This window comes from Volvox carteri (assembly GCF_000143455.1).
Source record: "Volvox carteri f. nagariensis unplaced genomic scaffold VOLCAscaffold_32, whole genome shotgun sequence".
Taxonomy (NCBI): domain Eukaryota; kingdom Viridiplantae; phylum Chlorophyta; class Chlorophyceae; order Chlamydomonadales; family Volvocaceae; genus Volvox; species Volvox carteri.
Window position 1 is genome coordinate 586646 of NW_003307575.1, and position 18679 is coordinate 605324.

Genomic DNA, 18679 nt, shown 5'->3' on the forward strand with positions numbered 1-18679 from the left:
ATCCCCCCAACCCCGGGGGTGGGCCAACCGACTTAATCTAACGGAACGTAACTGAATCCAACCGAATCAAAACACACCTACCTGACGTCCTATGCGACCGCCCCATGCTCATTCGGTGCTCCCCGCAGCCGTCGCCGCCGCCGCCACCGCCGCTGCCGCCGACGGGACTGCCCAGCGTCAGCGGCGCCGTCGCGCTGGCGGCGGGTGACCCGGGCATCGACAACCAAGACGGCTGTGCCCAGCTGCGCAATGAAATCCCCCTGGAGCAGCCGACTCCGCCGCCGCCGCCGCCGCCGCCGCAGACGGCAGCATAGCCATCGGCGCACATGCCGCCGCCGCCGCCGCCGCTGGCGGCAGCCATTGCCGCCGCCGGCGTCGACGAGGTCGGCGAGAGCAATGCACCGCGAAGGAGCTCCTGCGATGCACCGAGGAACAGCCGCCGACGCTCTCCCGTGTTGTTGTACGTGGTGGATGTAGCTGTGGATGTCGCTGTGGACGTAGCCGGGTGGCTGCAGGAATTATAAGCAAAAAATAACAATCATTGCGTGTAATTATATACTAATTCGGTGAATGGACGGGTGCAGTGTTTTCATTTTTCCCGGCACACCACATCGATGATGATATTCAGCACCGGTTGAAGAATATAAATGGCCGTACAGCAAAAAATAAAAAAAAGTCGGACATGTCTTGTTTCGTCGTATATTTTTAGTCGTAAAACCGTTGGGTTTTTATAATAGTGAACAATAAATGCCTTAAATGCCGTGTATTATTATCATATATTTATTATTATTATTATTATTATTATTCCAATAATTAAAAAAGGCTGCTCAAGGACGAAAGATTCTTTCATCTCCCACTACCCTTACCTCCGGTGTCCGCCCCTGCTGCCCTCCCCATCCTCACACTGGTAGTGGGGTAGTGGGCCGCTAACCCCCTGCCTGTACATATTCCCGTTTCTCTCCTCCCTATCCCCCTAATCCCTTGTCCCCCTATTTCCCCCCCCCACACCCCCCCGAAAAGCAGGTACGTAAAATGAGTAAAATGGGACTTACGTAACAGACACATCATGGGTGATCATGCGGCTAGGAGGTGGCGGTGACCCAGGCCTGATACCGCCACCGCTGGTTGCAGACGAGTACGACGACTGAGGGAAAATTCCTGCCCCGACGGCGGCGGTGGCGGCGGCGGCGCCGCCGCCGACCGGCGGCCAGCCCGTTACCGTCTCCGCCCGTTGCTCCGCGGCGAAATTCTTCCTCCTGACTTGGTCGGGTGTGAGGGAAGCGGGGCGGCCTCGCTGGTGCCAGCGGTGCTGCAGCCGCCGCTGGCGGCGAAGGTGGCGACGCAGCGGCAGCAGCAGCGGCGGCGGCGGCAGGGATGTACATGTAGTACGGCGCGGGGGATGCGAAGGCGGCGGGCGACGAGGACAACAAGTGCCCGCGGCCACCGGGGGCCCCCCCGCCGCCGCCGCCGCCGCCGCCGCCGCCACTGCCGCCGGTGACGGCGACGGAGCCGACGGACCCGAAGGCTTGCATGCGATCCCGAGCAAACCGGTGGGCGCTGCAGGATGTACAAATGTACGGCAGTATTTTATGTCGCAATAAAATAAAATACCAAAAATTCCCACATGCAACAACGGCCGAAGAAACAATTCATTCAGTCGCGTCACCACCACCACCACCACCACCACCACCAACAACAACAACAACGACAACACAGCAGCAGCAGCAGCAGCAGCAGCAGCAGCGAGATTAATAGCAACGGAAGCACCAAGACAATATCAACTTCGTGTGACTCCGGAAACTCCCGCATCCAAGTCTCTCCCGCACTCACCCATCAGGATGGTTGTTGGGCAACTGAAGCTGCTGCTGCTGCTGCTGCTGCGAGTACGACAGCTGTTGCAGCTGTTGCAGCTGGAGTTGCGTGAGGGGGATCTGTCCATATCCCGGGCTGGGTGGCGCCGTGGCTGAACCCGACAGCATGTACGGCGGAGCGGAGCGGAGGGCCTCCCCCAGCGGGAGGTCGGGGAGGAGCTGTCCTCCTCCGCCGTCACCTAGACGTGTGTGTGGGGGGGGTATGTGTGGGGGGGTATGTTCGTCCGGGGGGTAGCGAGTACGGGAGATGATGGGGGGAATGATAGGATGATGATGATGGGATGATGATGATGGGATGATGATAATGATTTATGCGTTCGTGTGTATGTAAGTGCGTGTATGTGTGCATGTATGTATGTGTGTATAGACTGGCGTCAAATGTGTGCCTGTATATATGTGCTCCTTCGGCAGGGCGGCAGTATCTGAAGCTAAACTAAGGGTTAGGCAGGCAGACAGGCAGACAGACAGACAGAAAAGCAGCTTTGCCTTTACAGTGCGGGCAGGCGGGGCGCGCTCTCCCGAACACCCAAGGCCAAGAAGAAGTGGTATTTGGCTTCACGGGGGGTGGTCTAGAGCTCCTCGGAGTGGGGGGGGTAAGAGAGAGGGCCCCGGACCCCCCTGTTGCCCCTTTCGCCCCGGTTGGACCCTACCTGCCCTTATCTGCCCCCGGGCCCATCCCCGGGCCCATCCCCGGGCCCATCCCCGGGCCTAGCCTGACCTGACCTGACCTGCCAGCTGAGGCTCACCTGATTGAATAGTTGTGTGTGTATGTATGTATGTATGTATGTATGTATGTATGTATGTATGTATGTATGTATGTATGTATGTATGTACGTATGCATGTATGTATGTATGCATGCATGCATGCATGTATGCATGTGTGCATGCATGTATGCATGTATGCATGCATGCATGTATGCATGTATGTATGTATGCATGTATGCATATACCCCTTTCCATGTGCTTACGTGCGGCACGTAGTCGTGTGCTGTGTGTTACATGATCGAATCCTGCGATCGACTGCTTTTACAACTACTAGCTGCTAGGAACTACTTAGGGTTGTGTTGCGGTGGCCCAGCCAGGCAAACCCTCCGCTGCTCTTACCGTCATCGGTGGCGGAAGAGCTCCAGGGGAGGCTTGGAACAGTGGAATGGGGGGTACCTGTCCCAGGTATAAGAGGGGGAAACAGGAAAGAGAGGGGGGAGAGAAAGGGAGGGGGGAAAAGGGGAAGGAACAAATTTATATAAGGTGGTGGCGGATGTGGTGCGTTGCTTGGTTGCTGAGGGTTTGATGAGCAGTGATGCTCTGATCCTGATCCTGATGATGGTGGTGGAAATTGGGTCGTAGATGGGTAAAGGGTTAGCGGGTGCTGGCTGCGGTCGCTGCGGATGCTCTGCTGCGAGGTGCTGCTGCAAAGGAGGATAGCGGCAAGGAACTTCCGGGAGGGAGATTATTCGGGCAGTTGAATGATGTTGTAGGATTTATAATTATGGGGATGTATGGAAATGTTTGCTATATGGGATTATGACTCAGAGAAAAGGCGTTGAGGCACACCTGGGTAGGCAGGCAGTCCAACAGGATTGCTTGCGAACAAGGAGCTCCGATGCACCGAGGGCAGTGCGGTTGCCATATTTGACTACTTCACAGACTGTAGGTGGTGTTCCGCGGGCAGCTATGCATATCTGTGTGCCAGTTGAACGCTCGGCGGGCTGACCATCGAGGCTGCCTTATGAACTACAGCATGTGTAAGGTGTCCATGTGCAAGGAGAGCATCAGTTGTTGGTCTAATCGCATTTCTTAACTCAGGCATGCATGTCAAAGGTGTTCAGCCACGGAGAGACATGCATGACACTGCCTTGCGGAGGCTGTATGCCAAGTAAACACAAATTTTAACTGGATATTGCATATGAATTTGCGCATCTTCGTTTGGAATAAAGGGACCGAATAACTCCTGCAATTTCACGCAACGGGTAGGGTCCTAGACTCGAAGGTAAGTGATCCCAACGTAAGTGTCTGAAAAGCACGTATAATGATTGCCTTCGTAAAATGAAGCTTTCGGAACGTAAGCGTACAGCTTGTTTTGTTACTGGGATAGAGGCCGTAACCATCAAACCGTCATCCTGAGGAGTTCATCAATGCCTTGCTTCGCACCGTTTTCATGACAAGTACCCGCATCGAACATGCTCTTGTTATAATTAGCTTCTATTTCGAAACACAGATTATCATCTCACGTCAGCCATGATGGACTGGTCGACGGAGACCTTTCACCTAAACCCAGCTTTGAGAGACTTTATATCAGGTATAATAATTCCCTGTCTTAGGGCGCTTGTGGATGGCAGCCGATTTTAACACGTTTCCATCGTCAACCCCGTCGATTACATCAGGGGCGGTCGCCGGCGCTTTTGCGATTACGGTATCCCAGCCACTTGATACAGTGCGCGTACGAATCCAGCAAGCTGCCCAAAGCCGAGGCCCCAGCGGGAATGCACTCGGCGTCCTCGTCGCGATGGTCCGCCAGGAGGGTGTCATGTCGCCCTTCAAGGGACTAACCTACCCGCTTCTCTTCGCTTCCGTTCAGTCAGCGATTCTCTTCCAGGTAAGCATTCCTTGCTGGACTTGCTGAATTTCTTACGGCAGTCCAGTCCAGTCCAGTCCAGTCCAGTCCAGGGAGGGAGGGTCCGAGTCCAGTCCAGTCCCGCTTTGGAACAGAACGGCGCAATCGCAGCTCACCCTCCCTTCCACCTTTCAGGCATACGGATGGACATTACGGCAAATGGCGATGGAAAACCCACCAACTCCATCACCACCACCACAGCAGCAGCAGCAGCACCACCACCACCACCACCACCACCAGCACTCTTACCCCCAGATACACACCGCCGCCAGCACCACCGCCAGCACCACCACCACCGCCAGCACCACCACCTCTCGAAGCCCCAGCCGCTCCACCCTGAGCGGGCACACATCACCACCATCACCACTACCAGCACCAGCACCACCACAAGCCCTGCACCAGCTCCATCTTCACCACCATCATCACCTCCAAGACCAACAGATGGAGGCGGTACACGCCTCCCCCAGCGTGTCCATGCAGATTCTGACCTGGGCGGTATCATGGCTAGGGAGGGGGCCCCCGCAGCCGGCGGAGGCGGACCTGGCGGCGGCGGAGGAGGCAGCGGCGGCGGAGGCACCGGCGGCGGAGGCAGCGGCGGCGGCGGCGGTAACGCCGCGGCCTTCACATGTGCACCCCGACGCGTTTTCCGCCACCGGACAAGGTACGGCGGCATGCTATAACGGCATTAGTAGCAGCAGCAGCAGCCTTAACTACAGTCATATGCATGGTGCTGAGGGCTGCGGTGATGGCGGCGGCGGGGGAGATGGCGGGGTGAGGGGAGGTGGTGACGGGAGGGTGGAGGGCAGCGGCAGCGACCAGCGACGATGCCAAACGGCACAGCACCAGCACCAGCCCCACCAGCCCCACCAGCCCCACCAGCCCCAGCACCAGCAAGGAGAGGGGCAGGGCCCTCAGCGGGGACAGCAGCGTGCCGGTACTCTCCCCACTCCTTGGCACGGCTTCGTGGCGGGGAGCGTGGCGGGTTTTGCCCAGGTGCGTGTGCGTGTGTATGTGTGCGTGTGCGTGTGTGTTTTGGGACGGAGGGGGCACGCGGGTGAGAGGGTTAGTGCGGGTGGGCGGGTACTGCAGAGCGGGGATGTGTGTGTATGTGTGTGTGCGCTCTCACAGGATGCCCGGGAGGAGAGGGGGGGAGGAAGTGGGCACGTGCGCGCTCGAGAACGGAAGGGCATCCCGGCCATGAAGATGATTTGGTGATGCGGTCGTGGAATTCTTTAGTTTCATGCTCACCCGCCTAGTAAGTAGGCTTAAGCTCTCTCCAATCTCAACCTGGGCGCCTGGGCGACTGAGCGGCCTTGGGCCCTGGGAGTGAGGAAACCGCTTTTGTGGCCCCGGCCCCGGCCCGGCTCCCAAGCGCGTTTGAGCTTTCGGTCCTTCCGTTGCTTTCGCAGCTGAGCGAGCCTCTCCTCCGCTCGCCCCTGATCTGATCTCTCTCCCGATTACCCCGTCCGCCGTTCCCGCTCGCATTCGCGTCACCTCCCCGTCCCCCTTTCCCCCCCACAAGGACGCCTTTCGGTCAGTTCTACGTCCGGTACACTCTTGCCCTGGGTCAGCAGCAGCTTCACTCGTTCACGTGGTTCGTCTTTCCCCCCTTCCCCCCCTCACGACTCTTCAGAATCGTTTCTCCATGAGCCACCTCCCCCACGTCCCCGTCCCCGTCCCCGTGTGTGTGTTTTGCTTTCGTCGTACTCCCACGTCCCTCTTCCCCTCCCCACCAATCCAGGTCTTCCTTTGGTCGCCGGTGGAGCTGCTGAAACTGAGGGCCCAGTTGCAGACAGCGACTCCTGGGTCGGCGGGGTACCGGAACCCGGCAGCTCTGGCGGCACAAGTCCTCCGACAGGACGGAGTCGCGGGTGGGTGGGTGGGTGGGTTCACCCGCGGTGATGGTATGGGGGGGTTTGGGTGAGTGGGGGGCAAGGGGGTTAGCGGGGGTTCGCGGGTTTTAGCGGGTTTTAAAGACAGAGGCGACCGGGCGGGTTTCCCTCTGTTGGCGGAGGGGGGCGGGGGCTAGTGGATGGATTGCAAGAAGGGGTGGTGGTGTAACAGGTGGGTCAACAGGTTTTAGGGGAGGCAAGCAACGAGGGGGTGGGCCCTGGGTTGGTGCGGGTGCGCACAGGGTGGTGGGATTGTGTGGATGCTGGATGGGCGAGTGCGTTGCGTGTATGGATGGATGGATGGATGGATGGATGGATTGGTGGGTGGGTGGATGGATGGATGGATGGATGGATGGATGGACTCACAGTGAAAGAGGGCGGTAATGGTGTCGTAATGCTGCACCTCACGCGGGCCCGGTATGTATGTGTGTGTGTGTGTGTGTGTTGGGGGGGGGAGGGAGCCTCAGCACGCGGCAGGAACTGGTAAACCCCTCCCTCTCCCTGCACTTCACCCCGGAGGGCCCTCACTGCACTTTGGCTTGCACCGTACGGAAGAAGGCGGCGGTGGTTATCTTCTCCACACACACTGCCGTACGCACACCACTCGCAAACCCACACGTCCTTCACACGGCGCAGTTCTTAAGGACGCACCCGTACACCCGTACACCTACGCCTACCCGGCGCACACGTATTTAACCACCTTAACCACCCAACTACCTAACTACCCACCTCCAGGTCTCTACCGGGGATTTACGTTGACGGTGGTTCGTGACGTGCCGTCGTACGCCATGTACTTCTGGCTCTACCACGACATTGCTGCCGCCCTGTCCCCCGGGTTACATCCGGAGGCAGCGCCACCGGGGACACAGGTACGGGAGTAGGAGGGGAAAGAGAAAAGGGGGGGGAAGAGACGGGGGGGAAGAGACGGGGGTTGCTGTTACCCGGGAAGGGGTTTTTAGGGGTTTTAGAGGGAGGACTTGATGTAGATGGACCCATGGGTCAGTCGCTAGTAGGTCAGTCGTAGTGTGCTTTTGCTACTGCTACCATCGCTACCGGTATGCTACTGCTACGGTTTCTTCCTGCTGCCCTGTTCTCTCAACACAACATCCTCCGGCCCTCTCTGTGCGCGCCCCATGTGCCCCCTTCCCTGGGCCCCCTGGGCTCTCGTCGCCCGGCGAGAGGGGCAGGTGGTTGCTGGCGGGCTGGCTGGAGTGATCGCCTGGCTGCCCATCTACCCGCTGGATGTGCTCAAAACACGTGTCCAGGCAGTCACTGCGACAGACAGCAAAGGGAAGACCTGGCGGCATTTTGCAAAAGAGGCAAGTAAGAGGAACAATGGAAGTAAAGGATGTAAAGGGGTTTGTGTGTGTGGGGGGGAGAGGCTGGTACTCGTGCTGGAGGCTGGTGTGGCGGGTGTGGCGGGCGGAGTGTGGCTTATACATGCCGTGTTGGGTTTTCAGATGGGACGATGGACGGAGAGTGGGGAGGGCCCGTGCGTGGGGTGTGGGAATAGGGAGAGCTTATCGTCCAATGCCTTTCGTACATGAGTCGTACTTTTTGTCGTTTAAACCCTTTTATGTTTTCTATTTGGGATTTTTATTCTCACTTTATGTATGTGTGCATGTATAATGTATCATTCGATTCGTGCGACTGTGTGTCTGTCTGTTTGTCTGTCTGTCTGCAGATGTATCGCGAGGCTGGTGCACGCGCCTTTTTCCGCGGCGTGGCCCCCACCCTGGTGCGGGCCTTCATGATGGACGGCGCGAGCTTCCTGGGCTACACCACGACGCTCAAGCTGCTCGGCGGCGGCGGCGGCGGCGGCGGGGCCGGGGAAGGCGGCGGCGGCGACGGCGCACGTGGGAATGTGTAATGGGTGTTATTCATTTCAGGGGAAACAAACTGCCATCTGCCAGTCAGCCAGTCAGCCTGTCAGTCCGTCCGTCCGTCCGTCACTCACTCACTCAGTCAGCCGCAGCTGTCAGCCGCCGATGTGGCCTGTCAGCTCATCCAGTCGGCTGAGGAGGGCCGCGGGACTGCGACGGGTACTGTTTCTTTTGGGCTCTCGCACACTCACAGGTGGTGTGTGGGGGGGTAAGGTCCATGCAGCATGCGAGCCCCCGCGGTGGAGAGGCCGCCTTGGGGGTCTCTCCGGCGGTGATGGCTCTCTTGTATCGCACCGCCGACAGAGACGCCGGTTCGAGGCTGCGGGTCCGGGTCCGAGGTTTCGAAGCACATTCATCCTTTTGTCTTACTCTTCCTGTAGACCCGTGTGCGGACAAGACCTCTGCTTGTCGGAATCGATCCTGGAACCTTTCAACGACACTTATGTGCCCCGTGTGTGGCGGTCTCTGTCTGTCAGGAAGAAACGGTGGGGTGCGAATCGGGGGTCGGACTTTGGCGGAGATTCCAATGGTCTTAGGGAGCGCCGAGGAGGAGGAGGAGGAGAGGGCATCAAGGGAAAGAGGGGGAGAAGAGGGGAGAGGGGTTTGTTTTACCTTTCGTGTTCCTCGTGATGTACGGCACATGTGTGTGAAACACGCGCAGCTGTGAAGCTAGTAAAGTACTCACATCGTACGATGGTATATGGTCGGTTCCGTTCCGTCTGGGCACCAAGAAACGCAATCAGTATTTAGCTTAACCTCTTCTTCCTGACAGCCTTAACAACGGAACGACGGCGCCTGACAGGGGACAGGGGAGGGGTCATTCTCCTCCGACTGACCTAGCGCGGTGAAGCCTCCACCTAGGGGGGCCCGCAAGGGGAGCCCCTGGGTAGCCCCTGCGTGCCTTTCTGCTCAGGACCGTTTTGACCCGGAGACTGTGCACGTTGCATGCGAGTGTGTGTGTGTGTATGTGTATGTATGTGTGTATTTGCGTATATGTTTGTGTATGCGTGTGTGTCATTAAAATATTTCTATGCTATGAGTGTTCTTAACAGTGTTAGTGGATTTGGATTTCACACGGATAAATTTAATTTTGTGAGATGCAGTTTTCCTTTGGGCCCTCGGGAGTGAGCGCTTATGACCTGCCTGTCTGCGTGTTGTCGAGTTACCGGCTTTGTAATTGTTGATGGGTTATTATATAGCTGAGCTTGGGTAGTAGCGATGCTGGTTATCGTGGTGGTGGTTTTGACGGTTTTAAACTGGAGTTGAGCTTGTTCTCATACTTTGAAATTAATTCAATATTTTTCCTGGCATACGTACTGCCATGTGTCGATGTGCTTTTGGTCGAAATATTTTACCTTCGGATGGATCCGTTGCCGTACATCATTCTTGGCTGTAATCGCAAAGGAAATGTTGCTGCGTATGTGTGTGAATGTGTGTGTTTATACACGCATGCGCGTGCCCTGCTCACAACATCCATTTGTAGGAAGGGGCCGTTTTACTATTGTACGGGCAAGAAGGGGGATATACGTGACAAGAGGGTGGGGTTGATCTATATTGTTGGTAAAATTGTTGGTGCTGCGGCTTCCCCCCGCAGCCGCTATTGCCGCAGAGCTGCTGCACAGTACCAAAAAAATATTGACGGCATAACAAAGCAAAACCCGTTACGCATGGCGTGTATGACACTGATCACACACGCTTGTGAATCTTCTGAGCGCCTAGGGGGCCAATTCCGTACAAAAGAGGTCAACTCCGTTAGCTTCCCATGCCATCCTAATGTCCAGTGCTCCCTGTTAAAAAGAAGTCTATGAACAAAATCACACAAGCAGATATCTTGAGGACCTTTGGAAAGTTTGGATCATTGGATCATTGCCCCAGCCACTTTGCAAAGCACGCGTTCCCCCAGACCTGGACCGTGAACCTGCAACTCCAGACTCGCTAACTAAATTACCGTTCGGTTAAAGACGACGCGGGTACAGCACACCTAACGGTCATTCTGTTTACCCACCGCACAGCAGACACAAAAGCCCTGCCCCCAAAAAGTATCCGCCCTCTGTAGGTTTTCGGCATTATGATTAAGCTATCTAGCTGCTGACCAGCTGTGGGTGCTGCACGACGGCATTGTTTCCGCGGAGGACAAAAAAAACGAAAACAGGCAACCTCTTTACTGGATCGTTATCTCAACAAAATGTAGCGAACATGTCATGGCGAGCACGTCCACGTCTACTCGAGTAAGTTCAATAGAGCAACCTCGGAAAAGAATTATATATGTATATAATATCGCAAAACTACACGTGCATGTTTTGCCATACAGCGCACGTTAGCAAAGGCTAGCTCACCCTTCGAAAAAACAAGCCGCTCTTAATTTCACCGACACGAAAAGAAACCCAAAAACCACAGCACATCCAACATAACACGGAAAATAAAACACATTCGCCCGCCGGGTGGTTCTCTGCAGACAGGCAGGCACGCAGGCAGGCAATATGTTGCAAAATCCCCGAGCAGATAATGAACAACGCAAATGTTGGCGCAGTTGCGACAACCTGTTGCTTTTTTAAGTAAGGAAAGGACCCCTTCCTGCGCAGCAGCGCTTGGCGGGTTGTGTGCACAGGGGATGCAGCTGGCGAGCATCTGACGCCGGTACCCAAAAACTGAGTCCCTTTCCTGACTTCAGACTAATGGCACTCCGCCGCGATACCTCAAAAGCAGCCAGCACATAACATTATGCGATGCCTCCGCCGTCAAGGCCATCGACACATGGGGGGGGATGCGTATGCACGTCGATCCTAAGGACTGCCTCGCTTCTAATAAAGTTCCACTCTTTTCTTCGAAAACCACTGAAAAGATACAAACCCCGAAAGATACAAAGCCCCGGCACAACAACCCATTAGGAAGTGCTTCCAGCTGCTACATGCACATGGGGTGCAAGTACATCCTTCCAGCTGATGTCGTACAGCCTCTCATCATCTCCGTCATCAACTAATACTAACCGCCGAGGCCATGCCGCCATGGTCGGTGCTGTAGCATATACCCCGCAAAGCAAAATTTGCCAGCACCGAAACACTGAGAAACCATTTCCACATGATTAAACCCACAAAGCCACCCCCGCCGCCCTGCTCTCACCCTAGCGCATGCACACGCACGCATACTTGCACCTTGCGCAGCACCTTGCGCTGCATTTTGCGTTGTAATCTCCTCTATAGAGGGCTACGACATGCCAGCACACAGGAAGCAATCCATACAGATACAGCGCACAGCGCACGTCTCCCTCCCAGCCTGATCATGCTTCTTAGGCGTCTCTGTTCTACACCGATGTACCGTCAATACAGAGCATGTACTGCCCCCCCTAGCACCCGCATACCGCTTACAACACCGCAACACTCGCGAAACGAACAAATCCTCTACCTCTACCCCGTCGCCCCCGGAGTACACCGGGCCAAAGTCTGCATCTTTGCATCAGCAGGGGGAAGACGGGGGGGAAGACCAACCACGAGCGAGTGCTAGCCAGTTGATGCCAAGGAAAGACTGCTGATGCGGCAAAGATGTTAAGGAAGCAGTGAAACCAACCGGCGGAGGCCGACGAGTGACCCCCCGGGGAGTGACCGCCATCGTGGGAATAACACGCAGGCCCACAGCCCCATAAAAGACCTCAGACCGGAGAGGACCTGAAAGCTGCGGAACTAGAGCAAGTGACATGCGAATGAAAACGTCACGCGTGTCCCCAAAAAACGAGAGTAACACACCAACAATACGTTCACGTAAGAGTTCGCGCAAAAGCTCGTTGGAGGGAGGCATTCAGTTCGTTGGAAAACATATGTGTGTATCTGACAGAGGACGACGTTCCAAACAATATATTATTTAGAACCGTGAAAATTGGAACACGCGAGCGCGCGCTCATTTTGTACCGCCGACGTAACCGGCGTGAAAGACCGGCGGGTGCGTGCGTACATGAGAAATGGTGAACACCTAGTCATGCTGCACAAAGCACATTTTTACCAAATAATTTTATACCCTTTCGCATCTTTAAACAAAAAAAGCTTCAACGTTTCCACCATGAACATGACAATGGACGCGTAAAGCTCAAAATACCACTCGACTCATTTTGACTCGACGTGTACAGCCCTGCCGTACATACATACCAACGTACGGCGTTATCTCTGTGAATCCAAGCCCCTCGCTGGGCTTCTCTCGTGTCAAAGGCGTCCCAGCCAGGCCAGCTTGCCAAACGCACACCCAAACGTTTCAGCACGCATTATGGGCCGGGAATGCCTTCTCCGTGAAGCCGTTTGGAGAGCCCTTGCATCCGGGACAATGAAGGGGCCTTGGCGCCCGTCTCTCAGACAAATTATGAGCGGCCCTTTCCCGAAAACAAACCGTCATAACTACTGTTGCACCGTCGCTGCTGCTGCTGCTGCTGCTGCTGCTGATTCTGTAGGCACCGTGTTGTTGTATATATCATATGACCCTCAAGCGAAGTCAAAAGACCCGGGAGACTAGTAGTAATGCGATACACCTGCCTCCCCATAGCCATACAAGATCTAAACCTGGTTCCATTTTGTAGTACATATGTACTACGCACGCATATGTACTACTACGATCAATCATCCAAATTGCAACCGACATCACACCGACACACTTCACCAACTGGCACCGCCGCCAAATGCACAGCGCAGAGCACGCTCACGCACCATCATACATACATAAATACATACATACATACATACATACACACACATATAGACGTCGTTGCTGCTCTCGCTCTTCATCGCCTTCATCCCCCTCCTTACCCCTCGCCCGCCCTCCAACAACACAGTCGTTGCTGCGCCCACTCTTTTCTGCGTCTGTCACAAGAAAACATTACCAGACCGTCAGACCAACCTTTTTTATAGCCCGCGTCCTCACTCCCCGCGTCCTCACTCCGCGTCTGTCTGCTGCGGCTGCGGCTGCTCCTGCGCCTCCTCTCGATCCTCAGGTGGATCCACGACGCTATCCGACCACACGTACACTTTGCAAGGGTGCGTGAACTCGATGCCGTTGAAGTCACAGGCGCCCGCTACTGTGTAGGCGCCAGCATTGGGCCACAACAGCCAATCGCCGTTGCGAAGTGCCGGCAGCGCCACATCCTTGTACACGACGTCCGCGGAATCGCAGGTAGGCCCCCACAAGGTCGAGACGTAGCTGCGGGTGTCGATGGGCTCCGGTTGGATCGGGGAGCGTATGACACGGAACTCAGGGTTTTGACCGTCGTACACGATGCTGCGCGGGAGAGGTATGGGAGTGGTGGGAGGTTGGGGGAAGCGGTTCAATGCGTATGTGTATGTGTGCGGGGTGGGTGGGTGTTGGTTTGTCCAGGCACCCTCTAAGTGGTGATACATGGACGTGGAGCGGACTAAAGAGGGGCGGACTAAAGAGGGGCGGACTAAAGAGGGGCGGACTAAAGAGGGGCGGACGAAAGAGGGGCGGACGAAAGAGGGGCGGACTAAAGTGGGGCGGACGAAAGAGGGGCGGACTAAAGTGGGGCGGACGAAGAGGTCGCAAGTGGAAAGATGGAAGATTCCCCTGCTGGAATGCGCAGGGTTATGAGCAGGGCACGGGCACGGCAAGCTCCCCACCCCGTTTCCCCTAAAACCCATCTGCGCTCTGCATGGCTTTCCCTCGGCATGGCGGTTTACTTTTACAAATCTCTCTTTCCCTCCCTAGGGGGCCAGCGCTGCAAGCTACCTCGTGAATGTCTTATGCTGATTTGGAGAGCTGAAATGCCGAACGCCATTGCGAGCATCAATGTGAAGAAATCACGCCCGACTTTTCCCCCTTCCCTCCCCCCTTCACCACGCGCTCTCTAAAACCCCCCCTCCCCTCTATGCAATCCCTCAAATGCACGACACGACACGACGCGGACATAAGACAACGATGCCATGAAACACAATAGCACGGCCCCCCCTACCCTACCCCTATCCCTTCAGTTTTACCCGCTTTGTAAAGAGAGCTCCTGTCTTCTGTTCCGCGGCTTTCCTCCTCTCGCCAATAAAACATCGGTTTATTTTACCACCCCGCGGCCCACCACTAATACCACCACCATCCACCATCGCGCCTCTCCAACGCGACCCGACCCACCAGTTGAAGCTGCCGTACAGTCCGTCGGTCAGCCAGTAGTCCTTGTGGATGCTGCCGTCTTTAGCCACGCGGTCGCGTTGGCCAATCACGGGCGTCAGCAGCGTCGAGCTTGTCTCCGCAAAGTAGCGCCCAGGCTCCGCAATGACGCGGACGTCACCCAAATCGCCTCCGGGGGGGAAGTACTTCGCCAGCGCGGCGTTGATGGTGTTGGCAATCTCACCAAACATGACGTTACCCATCTCATCAAAGTGACCTGTGAAGCCGCCGCCGATGTCCAACAGGTCCATTCGATAGCCTAGGGACGCTGCCTCGTCAAAGACCTGCAAGCGGGGAAGAGGTTGCGCGAAAAAAAGAGCGGGAATGAGGCCAAGGGCGAGAAAACAACAGGGGGTGGAAAGACGAACTGCGAGCGAATGACATTGCTGCCAAGGAAAGATCCCCCAAGGAGGGAGGGGGGGGTGGAAACGGGGTCAGAGAGCGCAACAGGGTTTATTACCGAGTTTCCCGGAGAGTGAATGTATCTATACTTTCGGTCCCTCTTCCCCCCTCCTTCCCCCCTTCTCTGTCTCTGTCTCACGTGAGACGCACGAGAGTCCCTAAGAAGAACCACTGTTGGAAAACGAGGGCCGGCGTCGAGACCGAATTCGCTTTCGCGTGTATTTGGCGGGCTCTCAATAGGATACGCGGGCAGGCTGGCGGGCGCAAAGTGTGTGCGGGATCATGCGGGATCAACGCACAGACGCACAGACAATGGATGCAAACGTGGCCTCTCCCGTGCCCTCACCACCACCACCATCACCACCACCACCACCACCACCACCAAAACAACAACAACCCAGCCGAAGAAATTCAACGGAAAACACCTCGCAACATTTTTTCCATACACATGCTTCCTAGGACACGCTTCCCAACAGGTGTGTACATCCCGGGCTCGAGTCCCTTCGCTAACTCAGCTGCAGCAAACATGGCATTTTAAAATGTTCCCGTCTGAACTGCTCTGAACGGAACGCAATGGAACCCAACGAACTCAACGGGACCCAACGGAACCCAAGAGAAGTCAATGGAACTCAACAGAACCCAGCAGAAGTCAATCGAACCCAACGAACTCAACGGGACCCAACGGAACCCAAGAGAAGTCAATGGAACCCAACGGAACTCAACGGAACCCAACAGAACTCAACGGCACCCAACGGAACCCAACGGAACTCAACGGAACTCAACGGCACCCAAGAGTCCCACCTTGCGCGCGTTCTCAATGGCGTTTGTGAAAGTCGCCAGGTTCTTCGCAGCACTGCCGACGTGGAAGCTGACACCGCAGCACTCCAGGGCCAGCTCCCGTGCCGCCCGCAGCAGCGCTGGCGCCTCCGAAACCTCGGCGCCATACTTCAGGCCCAGCGGCACACGCGCTCCAGGGTCGTCGGCGCGGATGCGCAGCACCAGCTTAAACTCCGGGTCCATCTCCGCTATCTTGTGAAGCTCCGAAACCGTGTCAAACTGCGCGGGGTTCATAAGAAATCAAGCGCAAATGGGTTCGCGTGTGGGGGTAAGAGGTGTGGGCAGTGGGCATGAATGACGCACATGTGAAAAATTCACAAAAATACCCCGGGAGAACCCTCCACAGCCTCCTCCCTCTGTCTCAGTTAAAAACAAGAAACTGCCCCAGACGCGCGCACCGTTGTGTACTGGATGCCGTGCTCGCGAGCAAAGCGGAAGTCGCAGCTGCGCTTGCACGGGTGAGCAAAGATGATGCGGGCTGGGGATGCCCCCATGCGCAGCATCATGTCCAGCTCGCCCTTGGACGCGCAGTCGAAGCCCGCTCCAAGAGCCATGAGCAGCTTGAGGATCGCCGGCTCGGGGTAGCACTTGACTGCGTAGTACGGCAACACGCGCGGCATGGCGGCGCGCCAGGCCTACAACATAGCGGATACAGCGGTACATGGGGTGGTTGTACGGCGGGCTAAGGAGCTAAGGGGGGTGACGGGGAGGGCGCGCACGCACGGCAGCATCTCGGTCGTGCAAAGCGAGGGGTTGGGGCTGGTTTTGTCTATAGCCCTTCTGAGGCCACCTGGGCTTCGACATTTTAGCAGGGTAATATTGGATGGGATGAGAAATCATTGCTTTTAACTTGCTTGCACCGAGGCAGGCCAAAGGGAAAGAAGAAGAAAGAAGAAGAAGAAGAAAAACGGAATAGGTGAATATGAAGAAGCAGACAGGGCAATGTGTGCACATCCACTCGACCACGGGTGTACCCACAAGCCACAACTGAACCAACAGACACTCACGAGTGTCAGCGGCCCCCTGTGACCGACATCGCGACCACTACGCAAAAATATTCTACTTTACTTGAACCCCCACATTACAGGATCCACACCAACACCAAGGTCACGGTGGCCCCCTAGAAGGAAGTAACTTCCTGCCAACCCAGCCCCCACACAAGCTGCAACCACCATGCTCTCCTCTTCGCACTTCGCCCTTCACCCTTCACCAGTTAAGGCCAATCAGGCCATCTCCCATCCCTCCACTACCCCACTGTTATATATCGCACCACCAGCCACAATTCCCGGTACGTAGCCATAGAAGCCACGGGTTGTGAGTGCTACAATCTTACAGCCACAACCTCAAAAAACTGACAGAACAGGACAAGACAGGACAGGACAGGGCCCACTTAGTGGCCGTGGGCAGCGGCCACATTTTATCATTCCGACGCAGCGGACCGCGCCATCTGGGTCAGCCATCTGGGTGGCGGCAACCAGATCTTGAAAGTCTTGAATGAACGCACCTTGAACAAGCGGAAGGGTGCCGCCAAATCGATGCAGTAGATGCTGTCGCTATCGATGTCGTTGCGCAGGATGTGGCGAAGAGCCACCTCCTGGATGCCACGGGGACCGCCGGACTTGATGTGCTCGCAGCCGAAATCCATCAGCACTCGCGCGACCGCCCCGTTGCCGGTGACACGGAACTGCCAGCTGGACAGAAGGGCCATGGACGCATCGTTGGAGACGAGGGCTGCGGAACCGCCGTTGACGCCGGGTGTGACTGCAGTTGTTGCTCCGGAACCAGCGGCTGCCGGGCCGCGGTCAACGGAGGGCTGGACGGCAGTGGCCAACGCAGCTTTGACGTCTGCTTCAAGCTTGGGATCGAGCAGTGTGCCGCTTGAATGGTGACCCAGCTGTGAAAATTTGTAGAAATGGTGGAAATTGGAAAGATGGCGGGGAGAATGTGGAGGGGAAAGTTATTGGGGTGTTCGTGGACGCATGGTGGGAAACTGTGCATAAGAGAAAGGTGTGGATAACACAATTCCCCGCGAGGGAGAGGCAGAGGTTGTTGCGTGGGCCAGGAAGGAGGGATGCAGTTACCCTTTCAACGAGACCCTATGAAACGATTGATAACACGCACCGCCAGAGGATGCGCGAACAGACGGTTAAAAAGCAAGCGGGTCGCACAAGCACCTGTGGATGTCTTCCAGAAGTTAGTCCAACGGCACTGTTCTAATTTTGCAGTCACTAAATCCCACGTCTAGCTGTCTTTGTCACCTCCAGATGCGACACGATGTGCTCCAACATCTTGCCGGCAAACAAAATTTAAGCTGCTGCACAGCGACAAAGCAATTATCCAAGATGGCCTGCATCATCCCTCACAGCATTTTCTCCATGTAATACAGAAGCGCTAGACCCGACCCGCTGTACGAAACAATCAAAGAGCAAGAAGATGGTCACTCCGCCAAATCGAGTTTGTGAGCCGGGGACATTACTCACGCTGCTCCTTCCAACGTCGCTGCGGCATGACCTCGGGACAGAGGTTTGTGTGGCCAGGGCAGGGAAATCCCCGCCGTCAGCCGTGGACTCCACGCCGGCGTTGTCCGTCCCAACAACATCCTCCGCGATAAGAGAGGTCGTAGGCATGACGACCTCCATAGGTGTCATCCTACAGTTATTAAAGCCTGGCATTAACGGAGAGATGCCCGACCAAACCCGAGCGAACAAGGTATTCTCCAACTTGCGCCGATACCAATACGAAACAAGAATATGACTCCATGGGATAAAATCATACCTTGCAGTCTTTCCGCAACCCAAAATCCTTAGCAAGGCGTTTCCTTAGCTCAAGACTATTCTTTCGAGCCAAATGCCAGGGAGCTTATTGATATAACTGAGTTGTAGCTTTGCGAATACACGTAAAAAGATTCTGGACAATAGAATTGAAGTACTGCTGTTTTAGTTGATCGGATTCGGCGAACGTCTCTGAGAAGTACCATGTGACTCATGTACGAACAGACGAGCAATTGGCTCGCTGCCGCGGATGCACGCATCC

The 18679-nt window shown here is 55.9% G+C and overlaps 3 protein-coding genes across 3 annotated transcripts in view; 1 reads left to right on the plus strand and 2 right to left on the minus strand.

Moving 5' to 3' along the window:
- The window catches only part of VOLCADRAFT_93549 (uncharacterized protein), a gene marked incomplete at both ends in the record, with an annotated part of 10791 nt that extends 7290 nt beyond the window's left edge, over window positions 1-3501 (minus strand). Inside the window, 5 exons of the mRNA XM_002952825.1 lie at window positions 82-194; window positions 1053-1321; window positions 1445-1557; window positions 2976-3032; window positions 3426-3501. Coding sequence (XP_002952871.1) covers window positions 82-194; window positions 1053-1321; window positions 1445-1557; window positions 2976-3032; window positions 3426-3501 — 628 coding nt within the window. The remainder of the gene's footprint in view (window positions 1-81; window positions 195-1052; window positions 1322-1444; window positions 1558-2975; window positions 3033-3425) is intronic.
- Window positions 3502-6220: 2719 nt separating this feature from the next.
- Window positions 6221-8184, plus strand: VOLCADRAFT_32074 (uncharacterized protein; the record flags this gene model as incomplete). Its single annotated transcript, XM_002952755.1, has 5 exons — window positions 6221-6356; window positions 7113-7246; window positions 7559-7645; window positions 7725-7781; window positions 8062-8184. Coding segments are annotated over 5 exons (537 nt in total), but the record flags the coding sequence as incomplete, so codon positions are not given.
- Window positions 8185-13170: 4986 nt separating this feature from the next.
- On the minus strand, window positions 13171-16269 carry VOLCADRAFT_63034 (uncharacterized protein; the record flags this gene model as incomplete). Its single annotated transcript, XM_002952826.1, has 4 exons — window positions 13171-13513; window positions 14372-14691; window positions 15611-15865; window positions 16045-16269. Coding segments are annotated over 4 exons (1143 nt in total), but the record flags the coding sequence as incomplete, so codon positions are not given.
- Window positions 16270-18679: the final 2410 nt, after the last annotated feature.